General features: G+C 41.9%; 1 protein-coding gene across 1 annotated transcript in view; it reads left to right on the top strand.

The window, feature by feature from the left end:
- Positions 1-21,444, top strand: part of SLC7A5 (solute carrier family 7 member 5) — a 129,697-nt gene that overhangs the window by 12,936 nt on the left and 95,317 nt on the right. Inside the window, exon 2 of the mRNA XM_085638732.1 lies at positions 4,054-4,179. Coding sequence (XP_085494858.1) covers positions 4,054-4,179 — 126 coding nt within the window. The remainder of the gene's footprint in view (positions 1-4,053; positions 4,180-21,444) is intronic.

A 21,444-nucleotide genomic window follows, 5' to 3' on the forward strand; every position in this document is an offset into this window, starting at 1 on the left:
TTCTTTTTTCTGCAATTGTCTTTGCCCAGTCATTATATATGTGTGTGCATTTGTTTCAGAAAGCCATTTAGCCCCCTAGGTGGTAGATTCAGGTATCCATAAGGAATCCCTGGATTCCCTGGACTGCCAAAACCCCCAAACCAGCAACCGCGTTGTGCAAAGAGAAGAGATACATCCCTCTTTGTATTTTGTGTTTCGACTCTCATGCTTTCTTCATCATTTGAGCAGAAATCTTTCAGTCCGATGGCGTCTCTAAATCAAGAAGTATGGTCATGCCTTATAGAGCCGAGCCCTCTCGATCCTTATTTCCCAAACCCCGAATGAATAGACATATCAAAGATTGCATCGATAATGAAAATCATCATGGCTTGTAGACTGAGTCCAGGAGAGTAACTTCATCCTATACGTAAGTGAGAGAAGTTTCTTCCCAATACGTCCTAATATTACAAAGCAATGAGTGTGTGCAGGCGGACATGGATTATCACAAGAGTTATTGCCCATTGATTTCAATAGGAGGGACCATTGTAAATTAGTACAATTACTTCTGTTTAACGCTTATTTTAACCGTTATGTTTGTTGCCCAATCTAGGTAGCTTGCCTATTGCAATTGCTTTCTTTTTCCCCAGACATAGTCCTTTTAGTGAAAGGTTAGAATCTGTAATTGCTAAGAAATTCAAATATGTTCAACTGAGTGCGTGAATCTCCAGATGGTCTTATTCCTGACATCTGTGTAAGGATGGCTAACTTTCCTTCAGAGTGGAAATATTCTGACTTTTTGTAACTAATCTGCCCGTGCACTTTTTGTCCATCGATCTAAAACGCATTAATCTGTTAACTGTTTTGAGAGAACTGTGCAAAATCTTTTCGGTCTGAATGATCTTTTTCGTCATTGCGATGCAAGATGAATATTGCAGTAAACAAGAACGAGTTTCGCTGCAGGCCTTAACTTGCCAGTGGCCTTGGATATATCAGTTCTGGCCTTGAGAAAGGCTACTTGAACGTTTAAGCAGAGCCCTCGCTTGCTTCCAGCCCTCGATGTGCTACTGTGCAACACACATGTCGTTCCTTAGAGATGCTTTTTATCAGGTCTTTCATTATCAGCGGACTTCACTCCAGCCTGTGCTTGCTACAATTCATTTATGGGAAACAAAGTCAGCAAGATAATGGCATGGTTACAAAAACATTTCTCTGTGCCCATTTGAATGTCGAGTGTCTAATTTGAAAGCGTAAGCATTTTTAGTTTTAAATGCTGCTTAATTTAACTTATGCCGTTCCTGTAGTAGAAGACCTTATAAAGGAGAGATTAACGTAAGCAAAGGGTTCGAACTTTGTTCCCTAAGCTGATGGCCAATCAGCTGAGAAAGATCAGCCACTCATCCCATGAAGACACATCTATGGAATGTTAAGCTGAAAAGTGTGCTTAGGGTCTCTCGGGAGGTGTGGATGCAGAAACATCTGGCGGAATTCAACCTCCACAGACACTGGTGGTGACAAGAACTTCAATATTTTGCAACAGAAAAAAAGAGTATTCTACGGAAATTATGCTAAACGAAGCCTCTAACAAATACATGTGCTCTTCCTAGCATCTTATTGATCAGCAAACAGTGATGCAGTGTTTGTGGGACTCTTCTACAGTGTAAATGGTTTCACAAAGTTCAGGTTTGTTGAATACCACCTGTGTTCTAACCTATGGAAGGGCAATTATGGAAATTAAAGATGACCAAGTAGAGAAAATAACATAGAGGGCCGAATCAAGGGTGTGGCCTGACTCTAAGGGCCTCATGTAGGTAGCGTACCAGTTACCACTTCTTAAATACCGAGCCGTACCGACTCGGTATTTAAGAAGTGGTAACTCGTATGTAGGTAATGAGTCGGTAATTTTTACCGATTCGTTACTAGTCGGTGATTACCGAATCGGTATTTACCGATTCGGTAATGAGGCATACCTTCCCATTGATGGGAAGGTATGCCTCATTACCGAATCGGTAAATACCGATTCGGTAATGGGGGGAACACATACAAGGGTGGCAGGGTGTCACATTGACACCCTGTTGCACCCCTGTTTCGGCCATGTGTGCACATGTGGCATATGTATGCCACATTGCACACAGCTACGCGCGTAAAAATGCATTTACACATACATTCATTATTTACCACCAACTATAAGTTGGTGGTAAATACCGACTCATAAACACACACACACACTCCCCCTACATCTCGATTTTGCTTTCGGAATTTACCGAATCGGTAAAATTACCGATTCGGAAAAGTTACCGATTCGGTAACATTACCGATTCGGTATTATTACCGAATCGGTAATTTTACCGATTCGGTAAATTCCGAATTCCCCCTACATACCAATGGCCAAAATACCGGTCGGTAACGGTATTATTACCGAAAATCGGCCGTTACCGACCGGTATTTGGCTTCCTACATGAGGCCCTAAGTGCCTGTTTTCACCAGCAAAGCCATGAAAATGTTTAGCATGTAACTAATGACAGAAAGTTCATTTAAAATTCGATTCAAGATTTAAAAAAAGTATTTCTTTAACATGTAGACGTGTTTCACCTTAGATTATATCATTGCCTTGAGAGTCACTTATTAAAAGTGATAGTTTAAAAAATATATAAACGTGGAAACATTCACTCTTCCCCACTCCCTGATTAGGATGCTATTAGGGCACTAAGAGGCAAGTCTGCTGTTTTACACGCTATATGTGTAGACCAGATTCTTATTATATATGGAGGAACATTATATTGATGATAAATCAAACACAAAAGTTTTTTGTACAGCACAAATCCTGAACTCACAAATTTGAAACTGTTCTTATACTCAGTAATGAAGAAAAAGGCAGGAGCAGGCCTTGCAGGTAAGAGCGATGGGGCCTGGTTTGGGGGGGGGATTCGACCGACTATCACGAGGGGAAATTAAGTAAATAATTAATTTTCCCTCATCGACGTCTTTCAAAAACCCACCCAACCTGGCCCCACCGCTCTTACCTGCATGGGCCGCTGCTGGTAAAAGGAGGCACTGTAAAAATAAAATGTTTACCTAGGATTACACAGTTTGGTCAAGCAAGGAACTCGGAACTGATTCTGGTTTTTCTGGTTTCAAGTTGTGAAGCTCACCTACTAGATGGGTATCTGTTTCTCCCTTTCTTGTTTTACATCAAATGTTGATGCTTTGTCTTTTTCATTATTGGTGCCTGAGGTTAAATTGGTGGCAGGTAGGAACCACATGAAAGATTGGCTCATTTTGGTCTCACAGCTCAAGAGGTCCTCGAGCTGAGCCAGTGCCATACATCTAACTCAAGCCTTCACAAGCTTGCCCACCTCTAATGAAATCCCACCAAAAACAGGGGATTCTCGTCCACACTTACTCTTTCTCACTGCCCTTCAATAATGACGACTAAAGACAGACACCCCACAGGATGATCCTTTTCTGGCTACAACACTGGTCTGACTTGCAGTGGTGGCAATGCTACTTGAAATTGTGGCGGAGTGGCAGCCCGCTCTATGATGACTGGCCTGCCAACATATTTGACAATGTTGCAACCATGAAATACTGTCATAGTAATGATTTTAGGGCGATCTGCGAAGTTGGTTCTAACAATTTAGTTTTACTTTGCAGATACCGGACCAGTGTCGTGTTATCCCGGCAAAACGTCACCCTCCACCATGTCTCTGGTCGAATATGTGACAGTGATTTCTCCCCCCATAGTGGCTCCTCGAGTGGGAGAGCCAGCCCCTTAGTGAGGAAAATTACCACTGAAATAGTTGAAAACGTGTGAATCCTCAGCCATATTGACAAACATTAGTTTTGTCATGTAAGCCTAAATCAGACTGTTAGCCTCGCACCTTCATTTTGATCGATTCTTCTTGCAGCATTATAACTCCACCAATGGCGGTGGAGTCGTGTGTGGCCACAATATTAAAAGAGGCTGTGGTGATTTGTGTATATTGAGCCGTTGAGAGGCCTCCTCAAGATCTTATGTCCTTGCTCCTTTTTTCCATTATTAACCAATTTGTCTTTTTTTTTGTTTTCTCCTTTTAGTGACGCTTACAGCGATCAATTGCTTTAGTGTGAAAGCTGCCACCCGTGTTCAAGACGCCTTTGCAGCAGCAAAACTGCTGGCCCTCGCCCTCATCATTATCCTAGGCTTCATTCAAATCGGCAAAGGTAAGAATTGCTCATTTCTTAAGTGAAATAGTTGCAGGATACACATTTTGTATTTATTGTTATCAGTATTTGAACTGTGGTACTCTTCATTGCAAATCTCAGAATGGCTTACTTTGTTATATAAAAACCTGAAAACATAGAGTCCTGGAGACTTGACTTTAGCAGTGTGTTCACCCTATCAACTCATGCAGTTCTTTCAGAAACAGTGGTCCTCGTTATAGGTTTCAGATCACCTCATTAGCAAGAGCCTTAATTTATTACCATCTGCCTTTATCTCAGTCTCACCTCGAAAGGAATGCCAAGTTAGCTTTGACAAGACTACTAAACACATTTAAATACCCGTCCAAAGGCTCTTTGTTAGAAAGCTTTGACACATCGGAAGCAGCAGTAGGGCTACAACACTTTGCATGCTCATTGGAGCCAGAAGCTACACATGGGGTATGGGGAAAGAAAAGACGTTCAAAGCTAAGAAAGCTGAAAAAAACCGTGGCTACAAACTTAGGAGGAGCTGTGCTATGCATTATCGTAAAGTCTTGGAATGACGATGATTGTTTACTCAAAGACACACTAGTTTAATAAGTGTCCTCGTTTAGACACCTGCAAGATAGTAAATGCCGTTGGGTGTTATGAGAAAGCGTGGTGCTTAATCTGTCAGATAACTCTTACTTTCTTGGATACATCAAAGAAGGTGTCCCGCTTTGTCACTAGTGAATATTTTGTATTGTTTGTATATAGTTCCCACACTGACTCAAGGTGGCTTCTGACAGAAAGATGAGGTCAGGGGAACAATAGAAACAAATCTAATTCATTTACGTGTTAATAATCACATTATCAAAAAGTAAAGGTTAGTAATTGAATAGTAGGCCAGTGGTTTGTTCTTCCAGATGACAGACCAGGAGGTCACAGAAAGCTTTGTTTGAAAAATATGTGGTCGGTGGTCTTCTTCTTCTTGAGTATCACTGAAGATACTCCAAGGTAAGTAAAAGAAGGTGAAGAAAATGGGTGGAAAAGGAAATAAAGAGGAAGAAGGTTGCTCCATTATTCTTCCACTCATATTCAGTAATTATGTAATGCAACATTTACTCTCCCTGAAACTACCTCTGGCAAAAATTTAATACCATAACATCAGTTTAAGGAAGGAGTGATGGACCAGCATTTGACAACTTTAGTCAGTTAAATCTGCCATTACACACTCCCTGTAACTACCTCAGGCAAAAATCTAATGACATCACAATTACATCACATTAATGTATAGAAGGAGTGAGGTTAACCCTCTGACATTGGCAAGCCACTACAAGCTTAGTCCCCCACTGAACCACATCCACAGTCATTGATGTAGCTTAATATGTGCACTTTCAAACAGACCTCCCAAAATATTGCGATTTTGCGATTTGCAATAAAATTGCGAAATCGGCACGCTTGTAAAAATCCCGCAATTTTACAAAAGTGCCTACAAAATTGGTGGGGAAAAACTGACCCTCTCTTTACTGGCTCTACATTGACGCTGAGATAGTAAAAGGAGGGTGAGGCAATAGGCTCGCAGAGGTGTTATCTTCCTCTACCGTGTGCCTTTGAAATGTACAGAGCCCCCTCTAGTGCAGTTAGCCAGCCTGCGAGTCTTACCTTATCTGCAGCCGCTTGGACCTCACTCGTTTTTTAGGTCTCGCCTGAGCCAGCGCTTTAGCGCTGCTGTCGCGAGAGCTTTTGTAAATGGGGGATCTGGAAGTGCAAACGAGTGCTTTCAGGCCTCCAAATACAGTGCATGTGCGCCGGGCGCGCGCACCATTTGTCAGCCTGCACACCATTTGCTTTCACTTTCGCGGCCGCTTTGATGTTTGATCGCGATCACTTTCACTTCGCGGCCGCACTCCTCTCAGTCCTGCTGTGGCATTGCCCCAGTCTCTTCTCACCCCCTGCATTATACTGCCCATCTCACTCCTCTCATCCCGTGACACTGCCCCAGTCTCTTCTCCCATCCTGCAGTATACTGCCGTTTCACTCCTCTCAGCCCTGCTTGGACACTGCCCAACTCCCTTTTTTCAGCCCGTGCAGTATAGGCGGCTGCATTTGAGCACCTATGCAGGCGTCGACATTGGTCTTTATTAGCGTCTCTCAAGTGTAATAAAGTGTTAAATGTAACCTCATTAATCGGAACACCCTCCACGCTGCAGCCCCACTCCCCTCCAACCATGTAAACAAATGCTGGCACCTCACACGCACACAGTTCACACCCTCCCTTCACAGCTGCGAGAGGGGCTTCTTGGCTGGCTGATCGACGCTTACAACAAACGTATTTATAGAGCGGAGGTATGCATGACATCCGAGGGGGCAGGTAAATCCAGCTATAATCAGCGAGCGCAAATACACCCAGGCGTGTTAACATTCCTGCCACGGATGTACTGCCGGTTTGCATTCGATTTACATCTGTGTGAATCTAGGCACTCAGTATCTTTACCTGTCTGTGTTAAAAGGGCGCTATAGGGTAATAACAAGCAGACAGTTTTAAACAAGCAGAACCTGGTGGTACCAGCCCATGAAAACACAGGAGGGGGTGAAAGTTTCCTTAATCTCTTGTATAAATACAGGGGGGTACTATGGGGTGAAACACTCCCCAATAGTTTCCCAGTCTAGTCTTGTTTTGATAGTCATTAAATCACAGTAGCAGGACAAAGACACCCCCTGCCATGGCTTAAATCCACAAATAGATTTACCTCGCCCCCATCCTCCCCACACAGACCTTGTCTTGCTTGATTCGCGCGGCTCCTCTCTATAGGACTTGAAGTCTAACGAGGAACTATTGGTACTGTATTAAAAAGTCCTGCGTGGCATCAAGGTGACTTCTCGCAGTACCGGTACTCAGCGTAACACACTCTAATGACCGAGGAAAGATGTTATTCCTTTATCTTATCAGGTTTGTGAAGCAGCCCTGCACCCTCACCGGGGCACTGTTCTGAATTAAGCCACGCACTCTGTTGTCAGACATTCCTTTCAGGTTAGAGGCGTTATTCTCGATAAGAATCTCGACCTTTGTTTTCTTTCAGAAACTTAGCTCTGCGAGGATGATGACCCCTCCTCTCTGATCTCGCTCCTGATGGCTATCTTGTCCTGCTGTCAGGGGGTGAGGGTGGGGGCAGTGCAAAGATTGGCGCTGGTATTGACTGACTTTTCGAGCGTGCCTTTTTTATTTTCTCAAATAAGTTTTGCAGTGAAGCTCTTCTGCAAATGTAAAACCAAATTCAGTTCATTTCTGAATACTTTTCTCTCGAATGGTGTGTCTAGGCTCTCTTAACAGTGTACAGTGACTTAGATGGTACCCCCACATCCCCATTACTCATCTCAAACTATCTTCTACTGCTGTGATAAAAAAAATAACACTTTCAAGACATCCTATCTTTTATCCCCCCACTGTCCATTTCAATCCAACTAACAGATTCACATTTCCACCACTCAAATGAATCTCATATTTCCCTGTACTAATTCCCCACTAATCCTGTTTGCGTTCCTGAGTAACATGCTACTCGCCGAAAAGCGCTTCAACACTTCATCAGTGATGGCAAGCACTATATAAATGCATACCCTTCCCTCTTCCAGCCCTCCACTATCCTTTTTCAATCCAAATAAAAAACTCAAATTTCCACCGCTCAAATTAATTTTATATCTCCCTATACTAATTCACCACTAAATCCTCTTTGGGTTCCGTCGTAGCATTCTACTTGCCGAAAAACGCTTTGACCCCTTGTCAAGGGTAGTAAGCGCTATATAAATGCAATTACAATTACTTCAGTTGCAGTGGTACCCTGGCCTAAGTGTGTTTGTGTGGCTCACTGCACCCAGAATATGAACATCATCGCCCAGCACCTGACCTTTCTTAAACATTTACTGCAATATTCTTTTTGATAGATCTGGTGTTATCCAATACCTTTTCATTTAACTTAAATTATATACAGAATATACTTTCTTATTAGGGCTTTTATCCAGCCCTCTTCATCCACTGGTCTGTTGTTGTTTCAGTTAGATGTCTCTTCTGCCCACTACAACATGGGACATTTTGCAGTGGGTCAGACCTCCTCAGCAATTGGCTAACTTCACTGTGTGTCACTGCATTTTGCCCTTTTCCAAGGAATACATCTTGCACTGAGCCGTTCTTAGACTGTGAGTTGTTAATCCAACCTGCTTCTTTTCCCCTCTCACTTACCGCTTAATCATGAGACACGTCGAACCTTTCAACCCCAGCACATTGCTTTCGACACCTGTGTTCCAAGTTGAAATATTCACTCTGAAATACTCCAAAACAAATGGAGAAACTGAAATGCATCTACTTCTCAAAGCCTTGGCATCATTGCTAAAGCAACGTCCCTGAACTACCAAATAAATGAAGAAGGCCAACAATTCCTACGCACAGTGTAGATTGTAGAACAACCACCCCTCCTTTTCATGATTCTATTCTATTCAGGTAAAAAGCTGGAATTTACCTACTCGAATCTATCACAAAAGTTCAAAATGCTTTAATGAATTGCTCCGCTTTAAATGAGGGTCTTTTACTCCTACAATCTCATTCATTGTCTCTGCGTTCTAAACCTGTCAACCCCAGCTTACAAAATGTTAAAATACGTCTCTTCCCAACTAAAACAAGTGTTGGCAAAGCCAGTTGGTCTCACTGTTGGGACCTATTGGCTTTGTCAGTGGTTTTTAGTCATGCTCTATAACATCCCTGGTGCTGTACTGCATGGATAAATTAGTAAAAATAAGAAAAATTAATCCCGTGACTCAGCCGGCTGCATATTTCTGTGGGAGCGGATGCCACACATGGTCAAGAGAAAGCAAAGCTGTGCAGGGTAAAGAAGTACACAAAAGAGCGAGCTGGAAACCACGTGCACTCCCGTGGAGTGATTCACCAAAAAGAAAACAGTAGTACCAGAGAAAGTAGGCAGTGTAAGGGCGCAAGTAATGCCTTAATGCTCTTGGAAGGGTCACACACAAGTAGAGGAAGTAAAGCCCACACAAAGCAATGAACAAGAAGCAAGCACATGAGAGTGACCATAAAGGCAACAAATAGTAAGCTATAAGCGAGCTATGTGAGCTGACAATATGTCTCACAAAATATAGTGCATGCAATGTCTAACAAGCATTTGCAATGCAATAGGTCTCGCATTTGCGAGAGTTTGAGCTATTGGCATTGTAAATGACACTGTCTTTTAGTTATGTATTTTGAAAACCTGTAATGTGGTGCGTAAACACAAATTCTTTACGACACGCAAGGCTGGCAGTAACTGCGTCTCTTTTACCACCAGCCTGGCTTCTGGTAAGCATAGACTACAAGTACAAAGAGGCACAGTTACTGCCAACCTTGCTTGTCGTAAGAAACACCTATAAGTACAAAGTACGTGTTTACACAATACTTGCAGGTTTTCAAAACACATAAATAAAACGCATTGTCATTTACAATGTCAAAAGCTCAAACTCTCGCAAATGTGAGACCTATTGCATTGCAAATGCTTGTATCCCTAGACTCCCCCATGTCTCCTAATATATTTATATGTATATATTAGCATAAACTTTGTCGGCTGATGCAACCTTCTCGGCAGCAACGGCCCGTATAGGGCGTGTTACCGGGCCAGTGACGTGGGGCAGAGGAGGGGCAGGGTGGGGGGTTGCAAAATGCGGCATACGGCCGATTGCAGGAAAGTTACGAAAAAATTAAAGAAAACCAATCTCGTTGCGTGCGCAGCATCGCCAAATGCGATGCAGCGCGCGCAACAAAATTTGTTTTCTTTATTTTTGTCTTTCCTACCACAATCTTCTTAACACTCTTAAATCTGGCTTACATAACTTTCATTCAACTAGATCCGCACTGTGACATGTAACTAACTTTATAACCACTGCTCACCACAACCAACTAACTTCCATCCTAATTCTTTTCTACTTCTACTTATCTGAAGCATTCAGCACCTACTCTTCTCTCCTCTTTATGTTCACTTAGTATTGCTGACAAGGCACACAACTGGTCTACTTCGTACTTCTCTGATCGATCATTTTCGGTTACATGGAGCTCACAGGCATCAACACCCAGCTCCCTACCAGACCCCGTCCTATTTTCTTCTCTAGGTGATACATTCTACTCATTTGACTTACTTTATCACATTTACTCTGATACCTAAATGTTTTCTCCTTTCCTGCGTTTCATCCCATCTCCTGTGGAGCATCACTGACTCCCTCGCTGCAATCAGACTGTAGATATCATTATGATCACGAATGTAAAGCTGTCAGTTTCTGAGGTCATCTGCTTTCCCTCATTAGCCGCAAAAATGTTTCTTACAAGCCCCATCTTTATTCCTACTTCCTGAAAACTCCCAACTTTCTGTCTCCTAAGTATGTTGCACATAATTCTGTGCTTCATATTATCGAGTCCTCTTCCTATGGTGCGTTAAAATTGCACTGAAACTCACCTGATGCAACTTGAGAGAAAACGGTGCTCACTCCCCACCTTGTTTGCAAATGAGTTTATTCTCATATCAGAACATAATACTCCGCTGCCCTACTCCCATTGATTAGCTCACACTCATAGGATCTATGGCTAGTTCTGTCTTAATAGTAGTCAGTGCATTTGTTACTGTCAATGTTGATCTTATGAATCGACGCAATTCCCTCAAACTACACCTGTTATTTGTATGTAAACTATGGTAACTTTCTGTCCTAACTCGTCTATGTACTGCCGCCAATGCTGTGTAAAACTGTTCTGATCTAAATGTTGATGCTATCAAACCATTAAAAAAAATTAATGTAAAAATTCAAAGAGACACAACAAGGAAGACAAGACTCGAAAACTTTGTTTAGAAGTAAAGAAAATACAAGAAAAAATCAAAGAAGGGTGGAACTAAATGGCAAAAGAAAATAGAAGGAAGGCATTAAAAAAGAAATAAAGATAGAAAATAAGAAAGATAAGGAAGATCGAATCTAACTGCAATGGTTAAGCTGATGGACAAAATGCCAATGTTTTGGGAACCTTGTCGTCATGTGCTCTTATAGATGAATATTTTGAAACATATTTCCAACCCTTCTCATGTCCTCTAATAACAAACCCGTGAATCGGGGCACTGTGTTCACTGGGCTAACTTAATTGCATAGTCAGCAAAAACTGATAGAACGATGGACCCTTTGTTCAACGAGATATGTTATTGGTGTGCCAGGATAAACTAGGAAAATGAAGGGGAAAGTCTGTGGGAAAAGAACGCCAACATTGGGTTTAATTCCACTCGCAGTCAGCAAGGTAAAGCTGACACAAAACATAAATGATTTTCTACACTTGTATAGGTCAGCTATGAGGGCTTACCATCGGCCTTTTTGAACTGGAGCATAACGGCCTACATATTTTGTTTAGGAAGGAAAAATTTACTGCCCTGCATAGATAGTACAAGTCTGCGCTATTGCAATCCTGCAGTTACTGGGTGGTCTCATGGGGCCATTTGGGGCCTGGGTTAGGTCTAGAGGCGTGTTGTTTTTGGGCACTCCTTTTTATGGTCTGGTTTGGCAGGGCAGCTGTCGCCCGATACTTAGATGAGAATCACCAGTAGAGGGGCTTTGCCTCCTGACACATGTTAGGAGTAGGGAGTACAAGATTTGATTGTGCAGAAGTTAAGCAGTTGCTCTGAAAAAAAAGTGCTTCTTGCTCCCAGGGGGTTACTTTTACCTCAAGATGGCCACTGCATCAAACGTAATTACGTAGCAGCACCTTGGAGGAAATATTTCATTAAATGTTTTTTTTTTTCAAATCGAAAGTACGGATACCTCAGACTGGGGTGTCTTGTAGTGTTCTTGGGATCGACTGCTTTGCATGGCATGTTTGCTGAGCGCACACGGACTGTGTCTCCCAAACTCACACCGACCACATTAGACCTGTGCTGCTCTCTATCCCTGGAGCAACATCACAGTGCAACCCAGGCTTCCTCAAATATACTTCCTCCTGTCTGTGCTGTCGGCAGTGGGAACTAGGATAGTGTCATCATTACACCAGTGTGGCTGCTGCTCAGCACGGCTTAAAGTTTATGGCATAAAGGAGAGTGGGGCAGAGTGTCATAGAGTGGAGTGTCGCTGTATCATAGATTGCAGTGGTGTAGATTAGAGTGGTACAGAGTAGACTAGAGTTGCCTAGAGTGCAGTGTCATACAGTGTAGTGATGTAGAATGGCACAGACAGTGGTGATGCAGAGTAGAGTGGAGTAGGGTAGAGTGGGGAGGTGCAGAGTGGAGAGGTGCAGAGTGGAGTGCTGCTGGGTAGAGTGCAGTGACGTAAAGGGCAGTGGTGCAAAGTAGATTAGAGTAACTTACAGTTGCATAGAGTGGAGTGGTACAGAGTAGAGTGTATTAGCATAGAGTGCAGTGTTGCAGAATAGAGTATTTTAGAGTAGTGTGGAGTGGAGCAGCATGGAGTGGCAAAGAGGGGCTTGGAGTGGCATAGAGTTGAGTGGCGTAAATAGATTGTTTCAGAGTAGAGTGAAGAGGCATAGAGTGCAGTGGTGCAGGCTAGAGCACAGTGGTACAGAGTAGAGTGGCATAGAGTAGACTGGTGTAGAGTGCAGGATGGGGTAGAGTGCAGGGGTTAGAGTGCAGGTGGGGCAGTGGCATAGAGTGCAGTGTTGCAGAGTAGTGTGGCCTAGACTGGAGTGGTGTAGAGTGCACTGGTGCAAAGTAGAGTAGAGTGGCATAGCGGGCATTGACATAAAGTAGAATGGTGCACAGTAGAGTAGAGAGGTGTAGAGTGGAGTGGTGCAGAGTAACGTAGAGTGGAGTGGCATGAAGTGGAGTGGTGTAGAGTGGAGTGGTGTAGGGTAGAGTGTAGTTGCGTAAGGTGGAGTATGCACCATTTCAATTGAAATGGAAGCGCCATTTCAATTGAAATGGCATTGCATGTGCACAACCATACAATTTTACTGATAAAAGTATACAGTGCACTAACGATAATGTGTGGAAATGTCATCTCCTACTGTATTGATTTTTTTGATCAAATTATTTGTTTCCACCACACTTCAGAAATACAAAAAAGTGCTTAATTTGTGCTTTCCTAATTCTGATATATTCTGAAATATCTGCTTAGTACATTTACAGACATCTACATTTTGTTTTGTATTACAAAAAAGTATTTCTTTCACAGCAAGATTGTCACATAAATGCTCTCACTTTGAAGTCAGAGAAAAAAAGTAAACCCCAAGCTCCAGTGGAAGACCAACCCTGACATTATTTAAATGCACAGCAATTGTGACAAGATAAGAACAAGATTTAAAAACCTGTTTACAGAAAGTGAGCTTTGAGTAAAAGAATACATTTAATAGGGTATGCTCCTGGGAGGGCAAAACTGCAGCCGGACAGCCTAAAACAAATAAAGCGGGCAAGTAGAAAGCAAGTAAATGTGAGTTACAAACCACAAAGCCAGTGGTAAGCAATGGGCAGGATGCATTCCCAGGAAAGCATTCCGAATGTTCCCAAGATGTCTGTAGCAAACCAGACACCTGAGCTGCCTGGTACGGTTCGACCAAAAACGGAACAGCCAGTTTGAAATATAAGTTGCTAGAGTAGCACTGAGGAGGAGGAAAAAAATCTGCAAGACCATGTTACACACTCGTCATTTTGACTGGTTTTATTGTCCTAGGAGCAGGGCATCACACGAGCCCATCCTTCTTTTGAAAGTTGTTCCGCTCATGTTCTTTCTCCCTCATGGCTTTGACAAACCCATTATCGCTCCTGAAAGCTTAAGGGGTTGTGTTATTTTTTTACCATCTTAGTTGTAGAATATTGAAGTGTGGTTTGAAAACTGAAAGCATCAGCTTAATGCTGAACGTATCGTCGCGCGTCTTTATACCTATTTGCATAGTGCTAGCTTTTAATCTAGTTTTGTATAATATTTCCAACCATTTTCAGATTGATTTATTATTAATGAACTTGCTGGGGGTGCTGCCGATAGTAGTCATCTCAGAGTATAAAATAACACATTTACAGGTTTATGAAGCCACAGCCCGAGGCGTGCGCTACATAAAAGAACATTCTTACCCTGCTTTATTGTTTACTATTAATGTTTGCATGTATGTGCGTGAGTGTATATATACATATTTATAAACGTACCTATGTATATGGTTATAATGAAGAGAAGCAACTCTTAAGTAAACTGTTTGCAAACGTAGAGATGGTCAAATAGGTTTTGCAGCGCCAGTTTGTATGCATGCTGGTTAAGTGCAGCAACTCCGTGATTTAGATGAGTAAATAAAACAGTGCTTACTTTAGGTCCTTAAAGTGGTTAAAGTGCATAATATACAAGATTTAATGTAATGTGAGACCTTGTTTTATTTAATTTGTTTTAATTTTTTTTTAACTAAATAAAACATTAGGTATAAAATATCATTGAACTCCTTAAAGAAACTTTTCAAAAATCAGAGAAAAATCTCACTGTGAGAGGCACCCCGTTAGGGCAACTTGATAGGTCTGTGAGGTGGCTGTCAGTAGTGGCCGGTGTGTGGATAGAGTGGAGGGGGTAGTGGGGGTCAGGGGAGAACAGGGGGACGGAAGGATAGATGACAGAAACACATAAAATACTTTAAAAAAAAAAAACATTTACCTGCTCATCGCCCTCTCTCCACTGCAGGCACAGGCTCCCGGAGTCCACTGCGGCCAATCCTGATGCTGGCTTCATGTTGCTGAAAGCAGCGTCAGGACTGGTCTGAGTGCCGATGATTTGCGCTCACATTTAGACTTGGAGCCTGTGCCTGCTCTCTCCAGCCCGACAACGCAGCTCAGGTTGGAGAGAGCTTCAGTCCGCATGAAGGTTTGGCCAGCCAGACCGTCATGCGCACAGAATAGCAGTGCAGAACACTCCTCCACCAGCCTGTCATCCCCCTAACCCCACACCCAAGATTCGGCTCTGAGAGCAAAAATAAAACGCTAATTAAAAAGGGTTTGTTATCATTTCATTTGACATTTATTTGGCTGCTGGCAGGTGAGGCAACGCCCCGTCATTGTGGAGGAGCCGCCACTGGTGGTTTCAGGGGGCTTTGGGCATTGGAATGTAGAAGTGCTAAATATATCCTTCGCTGGTAGTGAGGTGCATGGAAAAGGTGGAAACAGGCCATCCCATTGCCTCTGAAAATTAGTAGACAATAAAATGACAGATACATTCACAATAGAAACAAAAGTCTTTCCGACACAAACGTAGAGAAAATGACTTGATAGTTGAATTATGTCTCCACCATGCCACGGACACAAACATGTAAACTGTGACACACAACAGACAAGGTGCGGCAACCTGACTGCAGAGGATAGAAATTTCAGCACCAGCAGTAAAAAGAGGCGCCTCTCTCCAACTGAAAAAACAACATGAAGTTGAAGAGCGGCAACAAAATGGCCGCCCACCATTTGACCATATACACAGTGATAGCAAGAGTTGTCCCTTTTAAATGACTACACCAATACAAACATACACAAGAGAGGGACCTAGCACTAACCATAGAAATATAGTTAGTAACAACGAAAGTGATGCCTAGACATGACCATAGAAATTATAAAGAACATTGATGCAACAAGTATTGGCAAAGCCAGTACATTCGACTATAATGAGCCAACTCATTTAAATGCAGTCATGCACATCTGCTGTTTATGTGCGCTCGATCATAAAAGCCAGACCTATTGGCTTTGCCAAAGCTTGTTTAAAATCAGAAATCTTTTCGCCAATTTCTATTTTTGAGGGAGAGACCCTTCAGATTATAATAAACATTCACTTCAGTCCGCAGACATATGCGGCGCTAAACAGTATTCTTTCCATCAGTGATTGTTGCTACAAATCATGGATTTCTCCATGTGGGCATTGTACTAGACCATGAGCTGTAAAATTGAGCTTTAAGCACTATCCTTCCATTAGGACTTTAGGGCACTTGATGTATAAAGAAGTAACCTTTTTCTAAAAGGGACTTCTGAGAACAGGTAACCTCGCCTTGACATATTCTTTGGTTTTAAACCCAGTCAATGATGCCTCCAGCTTGCTTATTTAGAAACCTTAGTATGGGTAACTTTACCAAAACTGGGGCAGTGACCATGCTTTCCTTTTTTGTGAAATAAGCTTCGATTTTCATCTTTTGTAGAACAGTGACTTTGTGAGATCAGAATTTGGTATCATAAACTACACACTCTGACACGCCGCCATTTTCAGAGACAGTTTCTTCTTTAATACTACCATTGAAAGTTACCAGGGCTTTGTATTGCTTCTGTCTGGAGGTCCCCACCCTAGAGTGCCAGTTGATAGACTTCGGCTGAAGCACAGAGGTGGGAGGCTGCAGGTGTCTGTTCTAGGGTCTTAGGAATGGTCTGGAGATTGGCCTGTGGAGTGCTCAGGAAATAGATGCTCTGTTATTTAGCATTCCTTGAAAACGCAGTCCTGGACAATGTACCTCACCGAGGTGTATTCACTGACAGATCGCTAGTGTTCCATTTCTAGACCACCAAAAGTATATCAGTGACAGATCTGTGAATTAATCTGCACATTGCACGTGCTGCATTACAAGGTTCCTCTACTGCAGGAACACATGCAGTTAACAAGTACAGAAGCAATCTATTAAATCTTTCTTTCTGTCACCATGGTGTGGATTAGACGTGGCATGCAGTTCGAAGGCCAATTAAAACCAGCTGATTAGCGAAGAACGTGGTTGTAAATCTAGTTAAAAAAGCCTCTCATCGAAGTGGCGGCGAGCTTGTTTCTTTAATGTTAATCTTAGAGTCTCATGTTTTGTTCTTTCTAAAAAAAAACACCAGGTAAGCTTGACAAGGAAAAGCTTTGAACTCATTGATCCTTACTAACCCGACACCAAATATACCCTCCTGAACCTAATGACAACTTCTGTGGGACCACTCCGAGTATAAATAAAATAAACGTTCAATGTAAACTGTTTAGGCTCAAGTAAATTTGAACAGTATTTTGAAGCATTTCCCTACATATAGAAAGACTATGAATACGAGGTTGTCAGTGCTAGAATTGGAAGTCTTCTATTTTTATAGACCAGAGTAAGAAAAGAATCGCTTGAAACAGCTTACGGAGTGTATTCAGTGTTTAATTTGTAAAATAATGCGTGCCGGTGCCCCTAGGTTTACTCAGAAACCCGCACAGGTGCTATCGAAGGTCGAGGTTGCACATATCAAGGTTGCACAGTCTTAATTCCAATTGATGCCTCTTTAATCCACCACCAGACACACCCTGCCTCATTTTCTTACCCTTAGAGGTTCTTTTTCATCTGTTTGTTTCTCTTATCACTGTTTTTCGGTCTTTTTCATCCTTTCACAGTTTTGAGTTTTTCCGTCTCTTGCTCTGAACTGTTGAGCAAAAATAAGTCTTGGTCCCCAAAAATGAGTTCCTGGGGGCCCATCTGCAACCACCCGCTAAAATTAAGCACTGAGTATGGTATTGTATTGCAGCATTTAGCACTTAGGTAGGGCACTGAAGCGCTTGCCTACATGGGTAGCATGCTACACCATTGAAAGGTATGTGGTTTGAAGGGTTTTTCTTTGTTTGCTAAATGCTGCAATACAATACCATACTCAGTGCTTCATTTTAGCGGGTGGTTGCAGATGGGCCCCCTGGCACTCATTTTTGGGGACCAGCACTTATTTTTCAACAGTTCAGAGCAAGAGATGGAAAAACTCATAAGTGTGAAAGGATGAGAGACTGAAAAACAATGACAAGAGAAACAAACCGAGATGAAAAATGATTGATTGATTGATCCTGATATGCTCCAGTATCTCTCCATTTCCAAATATCTTTGTTTCTATGCTTTAAGAGCATTTCATTCTCATTTACCACTCAGTCCATTACACTACATGCTCAATCTGTCAATTTGTATGCTGGGATTGATGAAGCAGACACTTGCATATTTCTTTCAATTCGAAGATGCGTCGCCCAAAATTAACACATTGTGAGTGCAGAACCATAACCTAAAATGTACTGGTCAGTGCTTAGTCATGATTTCACCCACCATGAAGAACTGGCTGATGTTTATTTCTCCTCCAGGGAATCTTTATTTATTCTCATAAGCACTGAATTGTCCCGTCTGTATGCGGGTACGAGGAATTGTCCTGTATATGTGCATCGTGCCTGTTTTTATAAAATATTTATTTAATATACTCCTCTTTTTGAAAGATTATAAAAGGATATATTGGCAAGTTTTCACTTTATGCACCTAAAAAAGTAAATAAAAAAAAACCTGAAACTCACTTTTTTCATCAATTGACAGCAAAAATGTTTCACAAACCTTTTTGTAGGGGTACAATTAAGGATAATATGAGACAATGTAGTTCAACAAGCTGCAGCCTAAAATGCTGACAAACCTGTCACTGTTGGAAGTGCTTAGATACAAACAAGTTTAATCTGAAGGCCAAGCCTTTTCGGTGAGAGAGGCCTTGCCGTGGAATAAGCTTCAGACCGTTCTCAGACTGTCTCCCGCTCTCCTTCAGTTTAGAAAGGTCTTAAAGACATGACTTTTTAAGATCGGAAATTGCTAATAGATAGAGCAAACATCCTCTCAACAATGATGCACTTTTATCTGTATGTTTCTTTATTTGGAGCGCCAGGACGAATATGTCTTATTACAACGAATGCGTTTTTCATGCATTTCATTACAACGCGAACCATTACATCGCAAGTCATTACAACGACTTGCTGTTGGGGGCGTGCTGGACTTAGGAATAGTATTATTTACTATTCCTACTCCAGTTTGTGCAACAGCAGGGAAGGTGTTGGTTTGTAGCTCCAACACCAGTGCGCCCCCTACAGCAAGTCGTTGAAACGACTTAGAATGTAATGGTTCGCGTTGTAACAACGCAGTCTTGTAACGACCACATTGTAATGGAATGCGTTGTATGGCATTCATTGTAAAAGCTGTTTCCCCGCCAGGACACCCCAAGGGGTAATCACAGCGCTCTAAAAATTCAGTGAAATTACATAATTCTTACCTGATGGTGTCGGCTCATCAACCTGCTGAAAGGGTTTTATTCCATCAGGACATTTGGAGTAGTGAGGTTTGCATTCAAATCTTTTCTGTCCAGCATCAGATCAAACTCTCTCTGCTTGTGCAAACGGACAACACAATAATGATGCATTACTTCTCTTAGCAAGGATGAACCTGAGTTCTGTCTTTAGACTTGGCACTTTTACTCCTGATCTTTTGCAATATGTATATTCAAATCTTCAAAAAGATTGGATCAACATTTTGTCTAAAGCTAAGTGTCCATCCACCAGAATGTCCTATGCTTTCAGGTGGAAGAGGGTCTGCTTTTGGTGCATCCTAAAGAACATCTACTCAATTAGATGCCAAAAACAAGTGATGCAGCCATATCTTAGTTGGTACAATATGGTCTGCAGTTCTCCTCAGTAAAGGTACACTTCACAGCCATTACAGCTTAAAGAAAATCCTTCACAACCCTTTTTTTTTAATACCCCTGTTGTAAAAGATGTTTTACAAGGAATTAAAACAGTCTTTCCTCCTTTAAACAGACCTCTGTCGCATGGGAGCTTAATGTTGAACTTTCTAAATTAATGAACCCTCTTTTGGAACCTATTTGTTTGGCTGATATACAACATATCTCATGGAAGGTAGCTTTCCTAGTGGGCATTACTTCAGCTCAAAGGGTTACTGAAATTTAAGCTCTTTGCTCTAAAGAATCATTTACAGTTTTTCCTAAAGAGAAAGATTTAATGAGAACTCTTCCTAGTTTTCTTCCCAAAGTTGTTTCAGACTTCGTTCTCCACTTTTTATAGATCAAGGCCTGCTTAACTATTCGGTGCTTTTGACTATAAATGAAAATCTTTTAGAGGTGAAGTCAATGACTGAAGTTTCCTGAGCCAAAGAAGCCAGTGGCTGGAGGAGGCTAAACCAAAGCCCGTTAAACTATGTATAGAATAAAAAATATATTCGCCATGAATGGCGTTGGAGCCATTAAAAGTCAGACCTAAGGAGAGTTGAAAGCTAAACATCTTAGTTACATTCCAAGGAAAGTAACAGTTTTAAGGGGCACATAATTAAGATAAAGATCGACAAAAGGATCATGTTAACATACTGTCAACACAAAGCTTTGTGTTATCTGGGTGTGGGTGAAATATTATTCTCCTCAAGGGGCGTCTTCATTATATTCATAAGCAATCTTCCCTCCTCGGGAAAAAAGACAAAGGAATTCACTACTATTTTTTCTGATTCTTGACTTCCATAAAAAAAGAATTGGCTCAAGTGCCACTAACAGAGAATGATGGGATACCCTATAGTGTGCTCCTCCTTAAAGGAACAGTGCCAGTTTTTCCTTTCGGGCTGCAGCCTGCTGAGCTACCTTGCCCCTTATTTCCCCTCATTCTTCCTTAAAACAATATTTCTGAACTGTTTTGGTGTCACTTTCTGAAATTAGTGAATGGTTTTTAAATTGTTTTTAAGTAAGTAACTGAAAATTGGCTTGTATAGCCTGTTGTAGACTCAAAATATTTAGTTTTAAAACATTAGCTTTTCAAGAAAGAAAAATGTATTAAATACATTAAAATAATATACATTTTTATAAAAGAAAGTGCTTTGAGATTCTGTGTGTTGGTGGGACACTTCCCAGGATCCTGCACGAGGCTGGAACTAACCTGTGCTTATGACTATAATTAAGATTTACCTGGAGGAAAACTAGATGCACAGTTAATTATTCTGCCCCTAATACTTTCATCTACATCCACACGACTCAAAGCTATGTGCCAAGACTACATTAACACAACCCTTTTATCTATCTTTATCTTAATGATGTGCTCCTTAAAAGTGTTAGGTTCTTTGAAATGTAAATGTTAAATGTAGTGCCTTTATATAGTGCTCCGCACCCCCCCGAAAGGGTCTCTCAGGCGCTGTGCACATACCGCTGTGGAACCCTTCCTGGCCTTTCCCTGTGAAGTGCCCACTCCTGGGCACCCCCAAGGTGAAAGTCAGGCATCCTAGCGCTTTTAGGCCCTTGTGGAGATTAAGCAAGCTATTGCCCAGGGTTGCAGAGTGAGACCCATGATTAGAATAGGCACTGAGGCAAGAATTATCAGGTCCAGGGAAATTGAGCCCAAGACCCACCAAGGCAGGAATTGAACCCTGGTCCGGGCCAGACCTCTGCATCAGGGTCTGCCGCTCTAACCATTGAGCCACACTTCTCAACCAAGATGTTTAGATTTAAACTCTTTTTAGATTTGATGTGTAATGGCGCTTACACCATTCATGGCAAAGTTATTTTATTCTAA

Source organism: Triturus cristatus, chromosome 12 (genome assembly GCF_964204655.1).
Source record: "Triturus cristatus chromosome 12, aTriCri1.1, whole genome shotgun sequence".
NCBI lineage: Eukaryota > Metazoa > Chordata > Amphibia > Caudata > Salamandridae > Triturus > Triturus cristatus.